Source organism: Acipenser ruthenus, chromosome 7 (genome assembly GCF_902713425.1).
Source record: "Acipenser ruthenus chromosome 7, fAciRut3.2 maternal haplotype, whole genome shotgun sequence".
In the NCBI taxonomy this organism is placed as follows: domain Eukaryota; kingdom Metazoa; phylum Chordata; class Actinopteri; order Acipenseriformes; family Acipenseridae; genus Acipenser; species Acipenser ruthenus.
In genome coordinates this window covers 48,686,737-48,707,845 of record NC_081195.1, presented here as the reverse complement: position 1 = coordinate 48,707,845, position 21,109 = coordinate 48,686,737, and the positions used below count along the sequence as shown (strand labels likewise).

At 36.9% G+C, this 21,109-nt stretch overlaps 1 protein-coding gene across 13 annotated transcripts in view; it reads left to right on the top strand.

Annotated features, from left to right (window-relative positions):
* Nucleotides 1-20,829, top strand: part of LOC117414974 (kinesin-like protein KIF21A) — a 51,148-nt gene extending 30,319 nt beyond the window's left edge. For 4 of the 13 annotated variants that reach the window (XM_034024853.3, XM_034024858.3, XM_034024854.3 and 1 more), the window contains 23 exons: nucleotides 424-612; nucleotides 1,271-1,470; nucleotides 1,593-1,700; nucleotides 2,588-2,656; nucleotides 2,760-2,917; nucleotides 3,682-3,829; nucleotides 4,249-4,443; nucleotides 5,186-5,287; nucleotides 6,340-6,505; nucleotides 7,348-7,368; nucleotides 8,143-8,200; nucleotides 8,758-8,812; nucleotides 9,482-9,678; nucleotides 11,324-11,443; nucleotides 12,583-12,705; nucleotides 13,537-13,575; nucleotides 13,876-14,009; nucleotides 15,242-15,416; nucleotides 15,617-15,781; nucleotides 16,248-16,365; nucleotides 16,904-17,074; nucleotides 18,494-18,693; nucleotides 19,556-20,829. In XM_034024853.3, the coding sequence (XP_033880744.3) occupies nucleotides 424-612; nucleotides 1,271-1,470; nucleotides 1,593-1,700; nucleotides 2,588-2,656; nucleotides 2,760-2,917; nucleotides 3,682-3,829; nucleotides 4,249-4,443; nucleotides 5,186-5,287; nucleotides 6,340-6,505; nucleotides 7,348-7,368; nucleotides 8,143-8,200; nucleotides 8,758-8,812; nucleotides 9,482-9,678; nucleotides 11,324-11,443; nucleotides 12,583-12,705; nucleotides 13,537-13,575; nucleotides 13,876-14,009; nucleotides 15,242-15,416; nucleotides 15,617-15,781; nucleotides 16,248-16,365; nucleotides 16,904-17,074; nucleotides 18,494-18,693; nucleotides 19,556-19,649 (3,005 nt within the window). In that variant the 3' untranslated portion in view covers nucleotides 19,650-20,829. The remainder of the gene's footprint in view (nucleotides 1-423; nucleotides 613-1,270; nucleotides 1,471-1,592; nucleotides 1,701-2,587; nucleotides 2,657-2,759; nucleotides 2,918-3,681; nucleotides 3,830-4,248; nucleotides 4,444-5,185; nucleotides 5,288-6,339; nucleotides 6,506-7,347; nucleotides 7,369-8,142; nucleotides 8,201-8,757; nucleotides 8,813-9,481; nucleotides 9,679-11,323; nucleotides 11,444-12,582; nucleotides 12,706-13,536; nucleotides 13,576-13,875; nucleotides 14,010-15,241; nucleotides 15,417-15,616; nucleotides 15,782-16,247; nucleotides 16,366-16,903; nucleotides 17,075-18,493; nucleotides 18,694-19,555) is intronic. The other 9 variants (XM_034024864.3, XM_034024855.3, XM_034024862.3 and 6 more) reach the window with 5 other exon arrangements.
* Nucleotides 20,830-21,109: the final 280 nt, after the last annotated feature.

Below are 21,109 nucleotides of genomic sequence, written 5' to 3'. Positions count from 1 at the left end.
GTTTGCTTTACTTTGTACACTATAAATACCACCACACTGTGCATTATAGTGCAACAGGATGTTCACAGCTTACAACTATATGCAGTGAGTGCAGATGCTCACATTCCACAGTATCTCTGGTGGGACAAAAAGCCTGTTCATAATTAATGCAGAGTTTAAAATAGGTACTATTTACTATTAATGTTTATTAATGTATGTATTTAAATACAAATGGCATTGCAACATACTGTGCTATTGTATGGTAATGAAAATGTGTAGATGTATCTTAACCACTTCATTAGCTACAAGTCATCCAAGTCAGTGTGGTGTGCATTCACTATCCATGGCATGTAAAGTATATATGTCATTATTGAGTAAATACAATACTATTACAGTAATGATGCTGTTGAAACTGTGTATATGAAGTTATAACTCTTTCAACAGCCAACTTTCAGGCAGATCTGGCGAATATCACATGTGAGATTGCTATTAAGCAGAAGCTAATTGATGAACTGGAAAACAGCCAACGACGGCTTCATACCCTAAAACAGCAGTATGAACAGAAACTAATGATGCTTCAGAGCAAAATCCTGGACACCCAACTAGAGAGGGATCGTGTTCTGCAGAATATGGGTACGTTAATCTATAACATTATGAATTATGTAATGCAGCATATGTGCCGTATTCCTTCGAATTTAAGTCAGCCCAAATTTCCCACCCTCTATTTTGAGGAAAAAATAAAACATCAAATAAAGATGCATTTACAAAGATATGACTCAATTACGCATATAAGAGCCATTTATACAAAGGAATACTCTATTTTTTGAAATGCTACAAACTTGTCAAGTAGGCATATTGGTAAAGCATATTGTATATTGGTAAATTTAACATGCCTGTAATAACAACACATTCTCTTATATTACTTTTCCCAGACAATGACTCCCACCTCTTTGAAAATAGATGCCTGTATGTTTATGGATGATTCGAAATCGGGCAGAAACATTTTTGTTCATCTTTTCGGTCACATTCCTGTTTGTGTACTCTGACAGTCACATATTTTGTTGGCGAATTTAATACGCGCATCACTATATTTGAATTTAAGATGCAGGCCATTTTTGAGAAGAAAAAATTGGTTTAAAAAGTGTGTCTTAAATTCGAAGGAATATACAGTATTTTAAAATGAGATATGGCTGTTATTTTCAGACTTAATATTATTTATACAGAATATTTTGCTATTGGCAGCTAAGTAATACATAGTTTATGGAAAAAGGTTAATCAAACTGTTCTGCAGGTTCAATGGAGACATATTCTGAAGAAAAAGCAAACAAAATCAAGGTTGAATATGAGAAAAAACTGAGTAGTATGAACAAAGAAATGCAAAAGTTGCACTCAGCCCAGAAGGAACATGCCCGGCTATTGAAGAATCAATCTCAGTATGAGAAGCAGCTAAAGAAGCTGCAGCAGGATGTGTCAGAAATGAAGAAAACAAAGGTATAAACCCCAAATACAACTTGCTTTACAGAATTAACTTTGTTTAAATGATGACGATACCTGCAGAAGTATTAATAAGACAGTATTGGTTTAATAGAATTTTTTTTTTTTTTTTTTTTAAGGTCCGTCTAATGAAGCAAATGCGAGAAGAGCAAGAAAAAAACAGGGTGGTAGAATCAAGAAGAAATCGAGAGATAGCCACACTGAAGAAGGATCAGCGAAAGCAAGAAGTAATAATGGAGCTTTATTTGGTTTATTTGTTTATTTGGTTACACATCCTATATACCAGAGCTCAAAAGATTGCCATAACTGGTTTGAGGTAGAAAACAGTAAATACTCATAGAACATTTTTAGAATGGCTATCCTGTGAGGGCTTATACAATCAACAATCTTCCATTCACTGTAGAATGTGTAGAATATCATGTGACAGAATAAGTACATCTAAAGATGGGTCCACACCTTAGTGATCATTTGCGTAACTTAGTTGCATGCAACCGAGTCGCTTATATGTGGACGTCCCTGCAACCAGTTGCGAGGAGTTGCGCAACCAGTTGCTTGAATTACAGCCGGGCTCTACTTTCCAAGCAACCTCCTGAGCGACTTCTGTAGACATAGGCGATCACGTGGCAATTCGCGAACTCTGATTGGTTCTTATAATGCTGACTGCACGGCTTGCATATCCTGTCATAAAGAAGCGCTAATTAAAAAAATTAAAAAAAAAAAAAAAAAGCTTTTACGTGGCTTTGTTTTTTCTTTAGGGAATATGGCATTTAAAATAACAACAGTTGAAAAAATAATAACAGCCAACTGTTCCTCGTTAATTACTGGACAGATTACGACCTGACCAAAAAAAGTGTCACCTCAGTTGTCAAAAATTAAGTAAAATAAATAAACTAAACTTGTAGACAAAAAAACAAAAAAAACTACGTGATTTCAGGAGCAACTGGGTTGCACAACTGATCGCTCAGGTGTGGACCCGGCTTAACATAGTAGTGAATAAGACCTACAGACAAAAAAGACATTGACCTTCACAGCCGCCCCCCACCCCTCCACACACCTTCATTTTAGTTGGTTAGAGTTAATGATTTAACTATGGGCACAAAAAACTTTTTTACAGCATCAGCTACGGCTCCTGGAGGCACAGAAGCGTCAGCAAGAGTTAATTCTCCGCAGGAAAACAGAAGAGGTGAGGAGTTGTTGTTTTTTTTTTTTTTTTTGCTAAGTGCAATAGGGTTTACATAGCTGGTATATGAAGATGTTTAAAGTACAATTTGAATTCATTTTCAAAGGTGACGGCCCTACGTCGACAAGCGAGACCCGTGTCTGGAAAAGTGAATCGGAAACTGAGCCTGCCTGAGCCTGTTCAGGATCCTGCATCAAACACAATGCGGGTTCCTGCAGGCAGGATGCAAGCTTCAGGGCTGACAGCGCCATCTAATGGAACCAGGCAAGGCATTTGTGATGAGATAGTTTTGTTTATTTAGCAGACGCCTTTATCCAAGGCAACTTACAGAGACTAGGGTGTGTGAACTATGCATCAGCTGCAGAGACACTTACAAATACGTCTCACCCGAAAGACGGAGCACAAGGAGGTTAAGTGATTTGCTCAGGGTCACACAATGAGTCAGTGGCTGAGGTGGGATTTGAACCGGGGACCTCCTGGTTATAAGCCCTTTTCTTTAACCACTGTACCACACAGCCTCCAGATAGTCTGAATAACGTTTAAACTGAGACAGACTTGTCAATGATCTAAGGAGCTGGAGTGACATGTTAAATTGGTTTGGTGATGCCCAGTGGATGTCTGATGTCCAGAGGGATTCAGGTTTAAATTACAGGCCTGCATGTATATACAAATCAAAACAGGCAATGTCATTTCAAGTCCAGAGCACCTTTTTTTCTCTTTTCTCATGTCAGTGGCGAGTTGGGGTAGCAAAGAAAGCTGAAACTTGCAATGTAGTGGTTCAGTCCGTGTAGTGGCCTGGCCTGGAAAAAGCATTGTGAGCCAACAAGCTGCTGCTTCACTCCACACCACCCACAGCTAGAGAAGAAATTGGCCATTAGAAAATACAAAGAAAAATGACATATTCCTTTTTGTAGTTGATGCAGAATTTAAAATGAAAAAGCATATGCCACTTTTTTAATCAGGCTTCGGGGCAGTTAAAACATTAACTTATGTCATGACAGGCTAAACTGAGTCTTTCTGAATTGCAGGAAGATGTATCAAAGGAAATTTGTAAGCGTTTACTCATCAAAGGCAGCAAGGATGAAATGGCAGTCTCTGGAGCGCAGGATGACAGATATCATCATGCAGAGAATGACTATTGCTAACATGGAAGCAGACATGAACCGTCTCTTAACGGTATGAATACTACAAAATCAAATCCGTCTACAGTAATGCCTCTGTTATCAAAACTAATTGGAACCAGTGGGTGTTTGTAAAAATGGATTTGTACAGATAATCAAAATGCAGATATCACATTTAATTCCCAACCATGGAGCAGACTCTTATAAAGACACTTTGGCTGCTCTAGCCAGTGATATTTTTTGAAGCTGCCTACTCTTAAAGAAAATAGGCAGTCTAGATATTGCAAAAGAAAAGAAAAAATAAATCATTATAGAAACTGTTTTCAACATATTATGTTCATAACCATATCTAGGCAGAATGTTGCTTGTTCAATGCAATTGCTGTTTTACAATGTTTTTTTAATGATTTTACAGCATTTATTATGTTGTGTATATATTTAAATACAAAAATAATGCTATGAATTTGCCTCCCAGAAACGTGAAGAGCTAACCAAAAGAAGGGAAAAGATTTCAAAGAAGAGAGAGAAGATTACTACGGAGGGTGTTGATGCAGATAGAGCAGTACTCTCTCTAAACGAAGAGATGGAATCACTGACTGCAAATATAGATTACATCAATGACAGCATTTCAGACTGCCAAGCCAACATAATGCAGATGGAGGAGGCAAAGGTAAGCTAACCATACCTGAACACTGATTAGAAAACCCAGGAGTGTGCATGTGTTTTGTAATTAAAATAAATACATACATAAATCACTCCTTGATCCATAACTTTAAATACTGAATCTACTACGAAGAAATTGATCAAGTGTTTCATTGTCAATATCTTTCGTCAAAGTTTCATTTAATTGTTTCTGTAAAATATTATTAGGCTTGGACAATACTGACTATCCCCAGTAAATGTGCATGTGATACCAGGGTTATGGAGTCCATTATCATTTGAGTTACAGTACCTACCAGCAGAGAGCGCTGTGCTAATTTCATTACCGTGACGTGTCCAAGTTGCATTCTAATTGAGCTTAGCCAGGAATTGTGGGAATCTCAGTCCAGTTCACTCGCCTTCTCACAACCAGGCTATGAAGTGCTGAGTCGGGTCAGAACGATAATGAATGTATGTTTGCTAACAGCTGTCTCGTTTGACTTATCTGGATAACTCTCAAAGCACCCTACAGTGAAGAAGCATTTGGGTTACAGAAGTTATTAAATGGGATTTCATTTTAACTCATCACATTGACTTTGTACATTCTTGTATGAATGTACTCTCCTATATATGCATTTTGCATGCAACTAATATTGGTTTTCCACAATGGAAATTTCCCTTTATTTGACTGTACACAGTGCTTTTTGTGTGCGTGTCTGGAATTACTAGATAGCTAATGCTGTTTTTTTTGTTTGTTTTGGGTTTTTCTGCAGGAAGAAGGAGACACGGTTGATGTTACAGCAGTGATCAGTTCCTGCACTTTGACAGAGGCACGCTATCTCCTTGATCACTTCCTTTCAATGGCTATTAACAAGGTATCATTATTTTTATAATGCAGTACAACACTGTTAAAGTTTTATTTTATTTTTTTCAGCAAATCTTGCTGTAACAGCATTTTATTTAAAACAGGTGTTGGAGGTATGATCTGCTACAAAGAAACGTATTTATAAAATTAGACGAAAGTGGGGACTATTTTAATGAACTAAATAGTGGCTGACATACACTTGTATTAAGTGATGTTAATAAGGAGGTGTGATAGTGATGGCTGTAGGGTGACGTCAGACCAGAAACAGAAACCAAAACACGAGTACTGGCGGGTGAAACTGAGACACTGTGGCGCTCAGCTCTTTATTAAATAATAAACAAAAGATTTAAACAAAACAAAACAAGTTTTCAAACAAAAAGGCACATTGGCCAAACAAACAAACAAACAATAAACAATAACAAGTATTGTGCTGATTTATCAACCAGCACATTTAGCAATTGTTATTTCTATGTTTTTACTTTATTACCTCCTCTCCACACTCATTCTCCACTCTGAACCCCTTCCACCAACAGGAAAAGCTGCAGGTTCTTATAGTGGTGACCGAGGGACTAACTGGCTAACAATGATCTTATTATCCCTCGGTCACATTTTACACAGGTTAAATAAGGATGCGTGACTGTCAGCTAATTAAATACTCAGTAGCTGATCAGTCACGCATTCCCACGAGGCAATTCTAAAATATAAACAATACATAAAAATAACCTGGCGGACGGCGTCTCTCTCATCCGGCCAAACAATACATAATAATACAAATAATATTGGCTTTTCGCCGTCATATACAATACATCAATCATAATACTACTACTACTACTACTAATAATAATAATAATAATAAACAGTGCACATATATATAGGGACGGGACACTCCCCCACAGGAAGATAAAAAAATCAACCCTATAGAAAACACTTCTGTATTAATTACACAACGTGATCTCTAATCCTTTTCAGAAAAATAGCATTTGAAAATTGAAATCGCATCCTTTGTAAAGGCTGGCTGAAATCTTCACCATACTTTTTTTTTTTTTTAACTCTACCTCACAGGGTCTTCAAGCAGCCCAGAAGGAATCTCAGATTAAGGTTATGGAAGGCCGACTAAAGCAAACCGAGATAAACAGTGCTACTCAGAACCAGCTCCTGTTTCACATGCTGAAGGAGAAGGCAGAATTTAACCCCGAACTGGACGCTTTGCTGGGTAACGCATTGCAAGGTAGTTTTCCGCAGTGTGAAATCTTTTGGGGAATGCACATCGTTTCATTGCATGTTTCACTAGTTTAATGATTGCTTTGCTCGGTGCAGTCTTTTGAATAGATGCTGTATTTGTGTCAAAAAACAAAAATGCTATAAATATGGACTTTTTGGTCAATTATAACATGTTGTAACCCTTTATCTTAAACCAAGACCAATCTGTTAATGTTTTATTAATTCTTCTGAAATTGTCTGTTAATTCATGCTTATGTTTGCAAACCTATAAACTTCACATGCTACACAATTGCATTTCCTATGCAATGCAAAACTATTAGGACAAGATAGATAACAATATATTAATATACTGACTAAAAAATATTTAGTCTGTATTTAAATATAACACTGAATGGTGTACAATTCAACTTTAAAGAGAAATGTATCACAGGTACTTCCTAATGAAGGGCAGACAGACATCCACCTTCAGCTGCAAAAGTAGATTGCTAAAGTCCTCTTCAGAATATGCAGCAGTTTTAACATAAGGGCAATGTCTTTGTAAGAAGAATCCTTGCTCAAACCTAAGTGCTGTTTGATTTAGTCAGTTGTATACAGATTTCATGATTAATAGGTCATTTTATTTCAGGTGTGTGTGGTTTTTTTGGGGGTTTTTTTCTAGCATTCTGGTAATAATTATATTTGATCCACATGTTACTGAACATTTGAGTTGAAGAGTTGATTCACTTACTGCAGCATCTATTCCTCTTATAGTTCAAATTACTTGTCGCCTTAGTTACTAGCTTTTTTCTTGGTGGATGTGATTTGATTGGTGTGTTGCTTTTTGTTTCCTTGTTGCTTGAATTCACACAGAGCTAGGTAGCATACCACTGGGTAAGTATAAAAACAAGCCTCTCCTGTAATGCATAAAAGCATGGGCTCCCAAACTAACCAAATTCACAACATGACAATGTGCATGTAATGTTCTGTTGCAAAGCTTACCATTGCCAGCTTACCACCCACTTTCCATTTTAAGGTCTCACTCTGTACTTGAGCCATTTTTAATTGTACATATTAACAGTCATCAGCAATACCCAGTTTGCAGTGCAAATGGAATGCGTTTGCTTGTCTAAAGAGATAGCCTCCTCATGTTCACATTCCAAATACGTCATACTTATTTTTTAAACCCTATGCATCTGAGAATTCCCAATGCACTTTCACAAGTTCAGAATTTATAACTCAAAGATTGTATCCCCTTTTTGCTGTTTTGTATTATGTAAAGTGTTATGAGATTGTGCTTTAATGATACTTTTCTTTGCATTAAAAAATGTCATCTTATTTTCAGCCATTATGATGAATAATTCTGATTGCTAAGGATTGTTCTCAATGCAGGGAAATACAATGCCTGTGGCACGTTTCTACTACAACAGTATTAACTAAAATAAGTATCAGGTCAGGTTCAACCTGGAACAAAAGTATCAGGAAGGCTCTGTTTTTAAATTAAGTTCCTGCAGTAAATTTTTTGGATCTCAATTCTGCTACAAAAATGAGGGTGTTGTAGGTTTAATTTTAAGTTATATATATTATGGCACAGTAAACGGTTATTCTTTTAAAGATTACATACTAGTAACTGTAAATTGTAAATTGTATTTTTTTACAATTGACCAGAAAACGGAGAAGAAAGCAGCAGTGATGAATCAGCCCACAGCCCTGCTACAGAAGGAAGGTAGAGTTTTTAATTTTGTAAAATAAATAAATAAATATTAAACTGTTTTCCATAATGCAGAGTTCCGTAATATCATACACACTTCCTCCAAGGTAGGGGTTACAAATATGAAACAAAATGTGTTTACTTGACATGGAAAGCTGGCCAAATGATTTTGTTCCAAAACAAATAAATAGCCTTTTTATTGGTTAAAACCTGGATCCCTAGAATTTTGAATGCTTTACTTATTGTCCCCCACTGGGTATGTTTATTTCTGAAGACAAGATGTATTGGATGCATCTGTCTGAATGCAAGGACGTCATAATATAGAGTTTAATATATTACTAGTAAACCAACTTACTGAGTTGTGGTGAAACTTGGGTTGGCACATTCTTTAGTAAAGGTTATTGGTAGTGTCACAATCTGGAGTTATGTGGAGGGACATGTTTATAAGTCTGTCATTCTGTATGTCACACTTACATTTTGACATGTATGTAAGTATTGGGGATGTATGTATTCTACTTTTCGTAGCATTAAGGTAACTGTAGTGTTTTTCCAAATTGTTCTTTTTATTTTAGTTCATTAACATCTGACCTCATGAAGCTCTGTGGGGAATCCAGACCAAGAAATAAGGTATGCCACTTCTGAAATCTATTTGTCCAGATTTAAAAAAACTAAAATATATTTAAAAAAATAATAATTGAAAAAAATGGTTGTGCACTATAAATTACACAATTGAACAACAGTTGCCTACTGGTAAAAAATACATTTGAATATGTTATACATGTCTGGGGTACGGTATGCATACCACAAATACCTCCTCTACAGTTGTGATGTCATTAAGAGAATTCTTATTTTTCCTTGTGTCCTCAAGTTTAATGTTAGTTACATGAACTGTCTCAGGGGTTTGTATGGAAGTGTTCTGTGATTTTAAGTTATTATCCTCCTCTGCATAGTGGTGTTTTGCTAGAGAACTACTTATCCAGTTGTACTGGAACCTGCTAGGGACATTCTTTAGCTCAAGTTATTAAATGTATCAGAAACTGGGGGATTATGGGAGAGTGTTTGTTTTTGTCACACTTGTGCATACAGTGGACGTAGATCATGGTGATTTACTTTTTCAGGATTCTGATACTTCAGCACTCATTTTGAATACAAGGCCGTGACAAGGGTTGTATGTCATGAACATGCTTGTTCATAAAGATTTCTGTATGAACACTACAGTGTATAAATGTTGGTTTATAGAACCACCAAACCCAATGTTGATTTAAAAATATACTTTCCTATTAAACTGTATTGCAGGCGAGAAGAAGGACAACTACACAAATGGAGTTGCTCTATGCCGACAGTAGCGAACCACCCCCTGATACTCCTGCAATTCTAATGCCTGTAGCAGAAGGGCAAGAGACTGGGAGGGACACCGAGAATATCGGTGCATCTGCTAGGGAAAAAGAGCTCATGCCTCTACTATCTGGCTTGCCTTCTAAGCTAGGCAGCATGTAAGTCTGGCCACACTATACTAACTACCTCTGCTTTTTGTATGTTGCAGCTTTCTTGCAGATTTAATCCTCTGTGTTCAAGTAAAACAGTCTTGCTTCAATACAATTAAAAAAACTTAACATGATGTTGCAAATTATTTCTGATTTCTAGTTATCTGTAATTGAAAAAAAAGAAAGTTAGTATATGCTACTGAAAAAAGGTTGCTTATTTCATTTAGCATCCGTAAATATTATATTTTCTTTAGACATTACTGCATGCTAATATTTAAAAAAACATATTAAAAACATATTTTGGTGGGGTATATTTTTTTTAAAGACAATACTCTTAAGCAATACAGTGATGTATAAGACATAAACTAACTTGGAAATTGGTATTTGTAATCTTCAGCTGTGGTTTCATATCATGCCTGAAATGTTAATAATGAAACACACAGTACAGTGCTCCCCTTTATAATGCTATTGTTGGGAGCCATAGTTATGAGACCAGGCTATTTGTGTTCTGCCTTATAATGAGAATGGCATTGTTGGGCAAAAAGGGAGCCATGACCATGTTGTATTATAACTGGTTTGTGGTATTATGGCCTGCTTTTTAAAGCGGGCACACTGTATTGAAATGGTTTCTTTCAAATGGACAGCAAATTAAAAAAAGAAATAAAATGAGCTCATGATTCCTTCCTGGTACTGCATTAACTCTTGCCTGGCTCCATGGGCTTATTGCATGAACTTCTGGTGGTAGTTTTATTACTCTGAAACAAGATACTAGGCTTACTGACGAACACCGAATATCATTACCCACTTAAGTGCTTTAATATTGCTCAGTAAATTGGCACAGTTTGCTACTTGCTTAAAAAAATGATGGTGATGGTTTTAAATGTTACTGGACCATAAAGAAAATTCAAGCCTGGTGAAGAATCAGTCATTATGATTTGGGACAAAGTAATAACAGGTAACTATATTTCTTAAACATGCATGTCTGCTGGTCCACTTTGAAAGATGTTGAGAGACTAATGTTTTCTGTGTAAAGCCGCTCAGGTTTATTCAGTTACAGAACAGAAGTTTGTCAAAAACACAAAATAAACGCTTTCAGACACCTAACAAAACAAATGTCTGCCTTTCACAGTTGAAATATGGTTATCCACCATGTTGGGTGCCTGCAGCGGGAACATCTAACCAAGCTATACTTTCAGTTGCCTTGACAACCTGATACACTCTAATTCTTAGCAACGTGTGAGTAACATTGGAGAGGCAGGGTCGCTTGGCTGTCCACTGAACTCTCTCTACCTTCTGCCGTAGAGGACGAAAGATTCAGGAGCCAATCAAATGAAAGCTTGGTTGTTTTTAGTAGAGCAGCTCAGCTATATAGCCTGCTAAACCTGGTGGTGACTGTACTCCATCTGTTACCGGTCCTTTTTCATACAGAAAACAATTATTTAATTTAAAGTTTAATACATCATCTGCTGGGCCACCCTAACAATCTACAAGAAAATTGACTATACTCTGGTTTCTGCCTTTGAACACTCAACTCTATTTACATTTCAAACATGTGACAGGGACACAAACATTCTGCAAATTGCTATTTGATGATTTTGAAGTTGTTATTTACTTTGCACAATAAAATTGCTTTTTTAATGAAATATTGCATTAGTTCCAGACAGTCTTTGACGACAGAGAAGAGAGCCCTTGAGCCATCACCTTTGACCAGAAGGAAGATCTATGACAAGGGGCAATTAGCAGTGGACAAAACCAAGAGCAAGGAAACAAAACTGTAAGAAGTATACTTGAGCAGACCAGTGACTAACCAAGTTGTGTCTATTAATAGCCAGTTTAGTCTTTTCCTTAAATTACCTGTAGTTTGAGAAGAAGCATGTGGCAACTAATGGAAACAAAAGCGCTTTGCATGAATTTGATTCCCCAAATGTCAAATCATAAAATGAATGTACCACATTCAATTAGAAACTTAAACTGTAGGTATTCTGTATGGACTGCTTCAAGAGCAGAGCATGTGTCAATTGGAAAGCAAAAAAAAAAGAATACAAAACATTTGAAAGTGCATTCATTTTCTGATTTTACTGCTTATTCTAATCATGTTTGATTTTTGTTTATACCTGCAAGCCCCTGTTCACCTGATGCAAATGAAAATACCAACAAAAAAAAAAATCCATCATAAAAATGATTTTCTAAAACAAAAATTGAAATCATTTTCCTTTTACCTCTGGAGGCATTGGTTTGAATCCGGCTGAGGATACAAGGGGGGAGAGTTGGTAGTTTCAGCTTTGTTACTGAACCACCAGATAAACCCACTACCCATTTGTGAAAAAGACATGGTAGTGGTAGTGATTTTTATGGGCCTAGAGAGATCTTCTGATGCTGTGCATCCACCACATTTCATGAGCATCACAGACATCGTCACCACACAATCCAGAAATTCTGCAACTAACCTTGGCAAACTAACCCCTTACTTACTCATAACGGAATCATTAAAAAAGGTTTTGCTGCTATGTCCTCAGTAATTAGGCAAAACTTGGACAAACAATGTATTATTTCACATTGTCAAATCAAAATCGACTGTTGTAGATTTGTGTGTTTTGTCTTCAGTCAAAAGTAAATTAAGTGAATATCATGGTAAATAGTGATTTAAAATAAATACATAATACAGTGAATTATAATCTGGAGAGTTTGTGCCCTTTGAGTCGCCAGCTATGTATCCTACAGATTTTCTCTTATAATAACCACCTATGAATCCAGTTGATACTTCAGAAGCAACGGCATGTGGAAAGTCTTTGTTCCTATTTAAAAATACACCGTTGTTACTTTATAAAAGGGAGCCTACAGTATGTGGAGACAATGCGTAACTTGTTGCTCTGAAAATCCAAATGAAAGTGCAGTTAAAATATTATGTTACAGCTCTGATTCAGGAACTTCAGAAGCCAGTTTGTCACCCCCTTCCTCTCCTCCAAGCCGTAATGAAAAGAATGTTTTTAGTCGCCTTACTGTTGCTCAGAGGAAGTCAGCAGCTCAACAGAATAAGTAAGAGAATGTTATTAATATTTAAACCGTAACCTCAGTGAAACATTTAGTTATACAATATGTAAGGTAATTCAATTACACTTATCAAACGGTCTGCATTTCATTTTTATCTTGCTTGCATAATGGGTTCTCTTATTATGCTGTAAATCTAAGTCTGTCCTTTTGTTACCCTCTTCTTATTCCAGTTATACCAATAGCCTTGTAATATATACAATGAATAAAAACCAACAAGAACCCTTCACTCCTGACTTTATTTTCTGTATTCAAGAGAAAAAAGACGTGACATGATCACACTTGTAACCACAAAAAATCGCGTTTGGCAAATGTATTAAACTTCTTTGCATTTTCTAGATTGCTAATGCTTTATAATTAATGCCTCCTGTATACAGCATGTAATGTGTAAAGATAAAATGTTTTGGTTTTTATTGATCCTTGTTTTTTGTCGATTTCATTTCACTTATTTACTTGTCTCTTTTCTGTATCATTTAGATTTCAAGCCCCTTAATTAAACTCCCAAAAAAGTGCCATGTCTCTTAACACTTGCAGTTCTTAGCTAGTTTGAAAAAGTAATCAAGTACTCCACATCTGAGAACCTAAGGTGTGTCTATTATCTGTAGCGTTGAGTATGAAATTAGTGACCTCATATTTGAATAGCGCCATTCAACCAGCAAAACAAACCAATCTTTTTGTATTCATTATTTTTATTTTTAAACAGACATCTTAATATTTTGCTTTCATCATGATTTATTAAATTATACATGACACATTACATCAGTTTGCTTGGTGGGCTCTTCCTTTTCCCCTCTCAATCGCACTGCTATTTTATTGTAGGTCTGATGAAAATGATTCCTCTCTGTCGGAGGTACACAGGTACTTTTCTTTTGTTTTCTTTTCTTTTCTGGCCATTCCTTGCTGTTTGTGTGTTTGTACCTTTATCTTTCCCAGTGTGTGAGAATTATTTGCTGCATGTGGCTAGTGGGCTGTAATGTGCTGTACATGGGTATTTCTTGATGCGTCCAGAGATTTTAGTGACACCTCCACTCAGCATGCCTGATGCAGTTTAATGCAGGGATAACATCTAAAGAGCTCAGTGAGTTCCAGTGTTGGAATGTAGATGTTTCAATGATTCCTGCATATTGTGTAATGTGTCTGATCTTGTTTTATCGTTAGGGGTGTAATCAATCCATTCCCTGCTTCAAAAACCAGGAGTACCCCTCTGCAATGTATCCATGTCGCTGAAGGACACACTAAAGCTGTTCTCTGTGTAGATTCAACAGATGATCTGCTTTTTACTGGATCCAAAGGTGAGAGAAGTGCTAACATGTGGGGGAATATTTTGAAGCAGGTTATTCAACTTCAAAAAAAGTTGTGTTGTCAAGGGAAAAGTCTTGTGTCACATACAAGAACTGGAAAAGAACTGGAAAAGAACAGAGAATGCAGGTACAATTAGAAAATCCACTAATCGGCAATCGTCACGGACTGGCTTATTGGCATCGTCAGACCAGGAAGGAGAATAGACACAGACAGCACTGGGGTATGAATGCGCTGGTGCGCAGACTTAATAATAAATGAACAAAAGGTTTTAACAAAACAAAACACTCAAAATAAACGGCTTGATGGCCAAAACAGACACGGGACAAACAAGTATCGTGCCGGTGTAAAACCAGCACGGGTAGCAATTCTTATTCTCTTTCTATTTCTCTCCTAATCACGACTCCTGTTCCGCCGCTGAACACACTAACCCTGTTAAGCCAAAGCTGCTTGTTTTTATATTGTGGCTGAGGAATTAACTAGCAATCAATTACCTACTTTATCCCTCTACCACATTCGGCACAGGTTTTCTCATCTGCGTGGTCAACAGCCAGTTTGTCAATAATAACTCGCTGTTGACCACGCATTCTCACGATTTTATCTGGATGGGGCATGTTAACCCCATCCAGGCTGTAAAACAATAATAACAATAAAACAATGTTTTTCTAAATAAACACAAAACAGTACATTTAAATAATGATACTACAAATACAAAATAACACAAAACATAAAGTATGTGCAGGAACGGGGTGTATCCCGTCACAGCAATGTATGCAAAAGTATGTGTTCATGTGATCCACCATACCTACTATGTATAAGTTGTGTGAGAGCTGTGAGCCACTATTCACAACAATCTTAGGAAAGCAGAAGGATCTCAGTGAATTTACAAGTGGCATGAAAGTGGTGGCCATGCAACTGGCTCAGCCCTCGAACCAGGTTGACCAGCGTGTTCATTAAGGGGTCTCATAGGTGCTCCCAGGACACTCTTACACACTATTAAAGATGATTATACTTCTGTTATTATACTTGGGACAACACCCCTGTAATAAATTGAGTTTTGTAATAAAAGGATAAAGAGCTAAAAACTAGATAAAAGAATTAGTAAAGTAGACAGGACAGTGACTGCCTCATTTTGATAGTTTTAGCTTGATAGAAACTATTAGAATCAATTATATTGTTTGATGTGCGCATGTTGGCCTTATTGTTCAGGTTTCTTTCTCTCCAGATCGCACTTGTAAAGTTTGGAATTTGGTGACTGGACAAGAAATAATGTCTCTTGGAGGCCACCCTAACAATGTGGTATCTGTGAAATACTGCTCCAGCCTGGTCTTCACAGTCTCCACATCTTATATTAAGGTGTGGGATATAAGAGACTCTGCTAAATGTGTACGGACTCTAACGTAAGTATCGGCTTTGAATTGTCTGATTTTACTAAGCTTCTAATTGAAATACAGTACTGAAACATGCAACTGATTTCCTCCAATATAACATGGTAGATAGGCCTTTAAGAGAGCACATACTGGGGAGTAAAGAGCTCACCAGGGGATTTGATCCTGGGTTGGCTTCTTAAAGCTGGTTATAAATCTGCATGTTCCTCTAGTTCTTCAGGCCAGGTGACACCCGGAGATGCGTGTGCGGCCAGCACTCACAGGAGTGTTATAATTCCTGCTGGAGAAAACCAGATCAATCAAATTGCACTAAACCCAACTGGCACTTTCCTATATGCCTCCGCAGGAAATGCAGTGAGAATGTGGGATCTCAAGAGGTGAGGCAACAAAAAAGGCATTTTTATTATACAGTCTTTTTAAAACAAATGCAAAGTAAATTAAACAAACTGTAAGTCTTTAAAGATCAAAGAGAATTGTTTTGAGAAAGTGGAAAGGCAAAATCAGTGTATTTAGAAAGGAATAAAATGGTTTCAAAGGTAAACTATAGGGAACAATAATTTAACAGCTCCTCCCTGCAACTAAATTGTTAATGCTTTTGTTATTGTTTTGTTATTACAATTAGTGGGTCAGTTGAAGCCATCGGCACAGGTACAAGAATCGCTACCTTGAAATTAAGTGAAATCGTTGGTATAGATCAAGAATTGCATGTGTCAAAGTATCACATGCGTCAGTCTTTTTGGAAACTAGGATGCACAGTAAGCATGTGCAATAACTACTTTAAAGGATAAGTACATACTGAAGATCTGATCTGAGTCACTTTTGCATGTTTTCCTTGTTCCTTAGGTTTCTATCTACAGGTAAACTGACTGGTCATATTGGACCTGTCATGTGTCTTACTGTTGACCAGACCGGGAATGGACAGGATTTAATCATTACTGGGTCTAAAGATCATTACATAAAGGTATGCGGAAAAACAATACTGGAAATCAATTATATAGCTGAGAATTGTGTAGACCTCCTCAAACTATAAGTGTAATGTGAGTAAATCGATTCATACAGGCAAGAAAGACTCTTTGTAACAAATGGTTATGAGGAAGCACAAAACGTGTAATCTGTAAACTACCACTTTTTGTCACTGTGGCACTAGGATGTCCAATTTGACTCATAGATCAGTCAATGAATTGCATATAGATAGATATATATATATATATATATATATATATAGATATATATAGATATATATAGATATATATAGATATATATATATATATATATTGCTTACAATTTAGTTTTTATGAATGTCCTGGGAGCACTACAAGCTATGTAGTCAAGTCAACATAATACATGTTGCAGTGAGTAGACAGTAAACAGCTTCTTGTCACACATTTTATATGCATTTTGAACAGCTCCTTTTTCAGTCTTTATACATGAACTGCTGACTTCTGAAGGGAACAGGCATTCAGGAAATAATAATAACAAGACTGTATTCTGTGTTCCAGATGTTTGATGTAACAGAAGGGGCTCTGGGGACAGTCGGCCCAACACACAACTTTGAGCCCCCACATTATGATGGTATTGAGTCTCTGGTGATTCAGGGAGACAGCCTCTTCAGTGGATCCAGAGACAATGGCATTAAGAAATGGGACCTTTCTCGCAAAGACCTCCTCCAGGTTAGAGGGCTACATTGTAGAACTTCTTGAAGTGTTAATTCGCTTGTTGATAAATACGTGTAAGGTCATACATTTCTTTAACGGAAACATGGCAATACTACTTTAAAATACTGTAACATAGTACAGAAAATAATTAGATTTTACTCTCGTGTTTTACAGTTGCAGCGTACTTTTGACACTTATTGGCTTAATGCTTTAAAACGAAGCTCAGTCTCCTCCACACATTTATGCATTGTTCAATTCAAGTCAGAATTTCAGTGGTCTGGCTTTAGTAACAGGATTATAGAGTGGATTTTGTACGCTGTTGTGACAGGGTTGGTCGATGTGGTGACGTCAGGCCAGAATGCAGGAGCAAAAACAGACCAGGTAACTGCGGTGCAAAAACAGACCTGGTAACTGCGGTGCAAAAACAGACCAGGTAACTGCGGTGCAAAAACAGACCAGGTAACTGCGGTGCAAAAACAGACCAGGTAACTGCGGTGCAGAAACAGACCAGGTAACTGCGGTGCAAAAAGGTGCTGCAGCGCCGTTTATTTAAACACAAAGAAAAAAAAAAAATTTAAACCAAAACAACACTGCTCACAGAGCGTAAATAAAAGAGTTAAACAAAATCACGAACACAAAATATAGTAAGTAGGTCAGGCTGGGCAGCAGCCTTCACTGATCCTAGTTCCAGTTTCGTTCTTACTTTCGTTTTTTTTGTTTTCTTTGTCGCTCCGGTTCCTCCTTTCGAACACCCACCTTAAAACTCCATACTCTCCCCGCCTGACCGGGAGAGCTGCAGGCTTTTTAAACAGGTGACCATCTCCCGATTAGCAACAAATGAATCACTTAATTCTGGAGATGGCCACCTTCTGCACAAGGTTTTTAAGTGGATGGGGCTTCCCATCCACGCTGTAAAACAAAACAAACTACGACTTCTCGTCGTCATATATATTTTTAAATAAATACAAAAACAAAACAATAATGTGGCAGACGGCACCTCGCTCGTCCTCCACATACAAAACAAACAACTATACGTAGGGGCGGAGGGGTACCCCGTTCGACATTAAACTAAACTAAACAAATACATTTAATGGCAGGGCTTTTCCCTGCCCCCTTTTCCATGCACAGGGCTCCTATTCCAAAACAGTCCTTGTCCCTGCTCAGCATGTGTTAATTGGTTGCCAGAAGCACACCAATGTGTGTGAGAAAATGAATTTACATGGTCATAATCAAATACAATTATATATGTTCTGCCCACCACTGTTGGTACGTTTTACTTTCTCTGCAAATGTTTGTGTGAAAATGTGTGCACGAATATTTAGTTAATATTGAAAACAGAAGTAGTCTAGAAGCTGTTGTCGCGTCCAGTTAGGACACTTCTTTATGGGTAATCTAATTGATAGAGTCTGTTCTTAACTAGTATTCCCTTTTCAGCAAGTTCCAAATGCCCACAGAGACTGGGTCTGTGCTTTGGGGGTTGTGCCTGGCTGCCCTGCTCTTCTAAGTGGCTGTAGAGGAGGTGTCCTCAAGCTGTGGCATGTAGACACATTTTCATCACTGGGGGAAATGAAGGGGCACGATAGTCCTATAAATGCTATCTCCACCAACTCCAGCAACATATTTACAGCATCAGAGTGAGTATTTGTCAGTAACTTAATAGAGATTAATTATGGGTAGTGATGCCACTACGTATTTTAGTGTCTTAAATATCATAAAGTGGATGAAATGGTAACAGAAAAACAAAGGAATTGATGAGGCTAATTAATTGTGACAAAATAGAATCACTTGAATTACTTTCACTTTCCACACCATGTTAAAAATTAAATAAATACATAAAATAAAAATAAATAAAAAAATCTGTACTTCCCTGACATGGCTTGATATTGATTCTTCAGAATGCATATGGCACATTTATGTTCTGGTGTTTAGCACCATAACCAAATAAAAAATAACAGCAGATTTCCTCATGAACCTATTTATAAAAGGATTTAAGATGGTAAATGCTAATAATAATAATAATAATAATCTTTATTTTGTACAGCGCCTAAATGCAAGCATCTCAAAGTGCTGTACAGTTTAGAACAATAACACTAAACACAACAAAACAAAATACAAACAACAAATAGACAACATATAGTTAAAAATAAAAACACATTATGGAATAAAACATTGCACAGTGACAGAAACCTAACCATGATGAAATGCCTGTACATAGATGCATTTTTAGTTATTTTTTTAAAAACATCAACAGTATTAGCGTCCTTGATCACCTGCGGAAGATTATTCCAAAGCCTAGGCGCATAACAGCAATAAGGCCAGTCGCCCATAGAACGAAGCTTAGCCTTTGGAATCTAACAGACCCGAATTCACAGAGCGAAGGTTACGTGTGGGAATGCACCTTGTTAACAAATCAGAGATGTCATTTGGGGCCAAACCATTTAGAGCCTTACAAGTTAACAATAACATTTTAAAATCAATCCTGTTAATGTTTTGCAGTGATCATACAGTGAAAATATGGCGAGCCCGAGGCAATCTTGATGGACAGGCTTCTGATGCTACAGACACAACCGATGAAGTCGGCAGCAACTAAACTGGAAAGAGGAAGACCTCCTGAAGATACTGTGAAAGGCATGCTGCACTCTGTGCACCTTGCTGTGAGACAGTGAGGAATCTGTGATAACTGGAATGAAGACAACTGAAACTCCTCTGCTTACTGAATAAGGGTTACTGTTCTTCAATGCTGTACTTTAAGGAATTGATATTCAATTAAAAAAACTCTAGTTTCTTCCTCCAGCTTCCCGACACTAGTTTCTGTGTGCAGACTAAATGGTTGTAACTACAGCAGACCACTATACGTAGTAGTAGCTTTTGGCATTTACAGTAATCAATAATGCTCTAACAATTTAGATGAAAGGAAATGCTTACTTGGCATATGTGCACTGAAAGCAGACCTTTGGGAATCCATGATTCTTTTATCCTTAAGCTGGTCTTTATTGGAGGAAAGTAAGTCATGTGGTTTTCAGAAGTCTGGCTAAAAAGAGGTTATATTCAAATGTATTACTGGGAACAGCTTAGTGTCAAGTGAAATATCCTTATAGTGGCTATTTCTCAGCAAATAAGCATAGAGCTCTGAAATCTGTAAGATGTGCTTTTGTGTTTGAAAATGATGGGTGACCAAAGTGTGTAAAACTGTTTGTCCTCGGCAGGCTACTAATCTGTTACATTCCAGTACTCGATCCACTGGAGTTTCATGTCATACACCTCTAGCAGCAGTTTTGCTTATGTATTTTATTGCCTTACAAATGTACTGTTTCTTCATAACAACCCCTGTTTAAATGTCACTTTGTGTTTGTCAACATTACTTTAACTTTTTTTTTTTTTTGTCTGAGTTGATTTTAATACTGTCCTGAATGCGTCTGACCTGTTATTTTTCTACATTTTACAAACTGGACAAGAACTTTACCTGGAATAGATATAAGCTGTATATAGATTTTAGTGTAAAGAGAAGAAATATCACACTGTGCCTGTGTGAATGTTGACATGCTGTAGACTGTAGATAATGACCATGGGAGGGTAATATCCAGCTGCTCAAGTTCATCCAGTTTTGGTTTGGATTTTACTACGTTGATAAGCTTTATGTATATAAGACTGTTGTTTGTTTTTTTGTTTGTTTGTTTGTTTTTTCTGGATTTTAGCGGCAGGCAAAAAAAAAAAAAAAAATAGCAACATTTTGTTTTGCCAGTTTTGTGAAATAAATGTTATCTGTTCAAGCCTAAAGTTTCTGTGTTGTTTATTGGAATCAAAGAGGAGTGACACGCTCTGCAATGATAACCTACATTTTGAGAATAGCTATGATCAATTTTATTTATTTATTTTTTTAAACTGTCTGAAATTATTTTCAAATATGACTTCTCATCTTCATTTTAGTTCTGACTATATGCTGTATATTAAGGTTAGTCTATTAGAGGAGGTTACATTATAGGGTCGAGTCATGCATACATAAAAACAGAATTTGCTAAAATAATTCCAAACATCCTTGACCAGCATAAG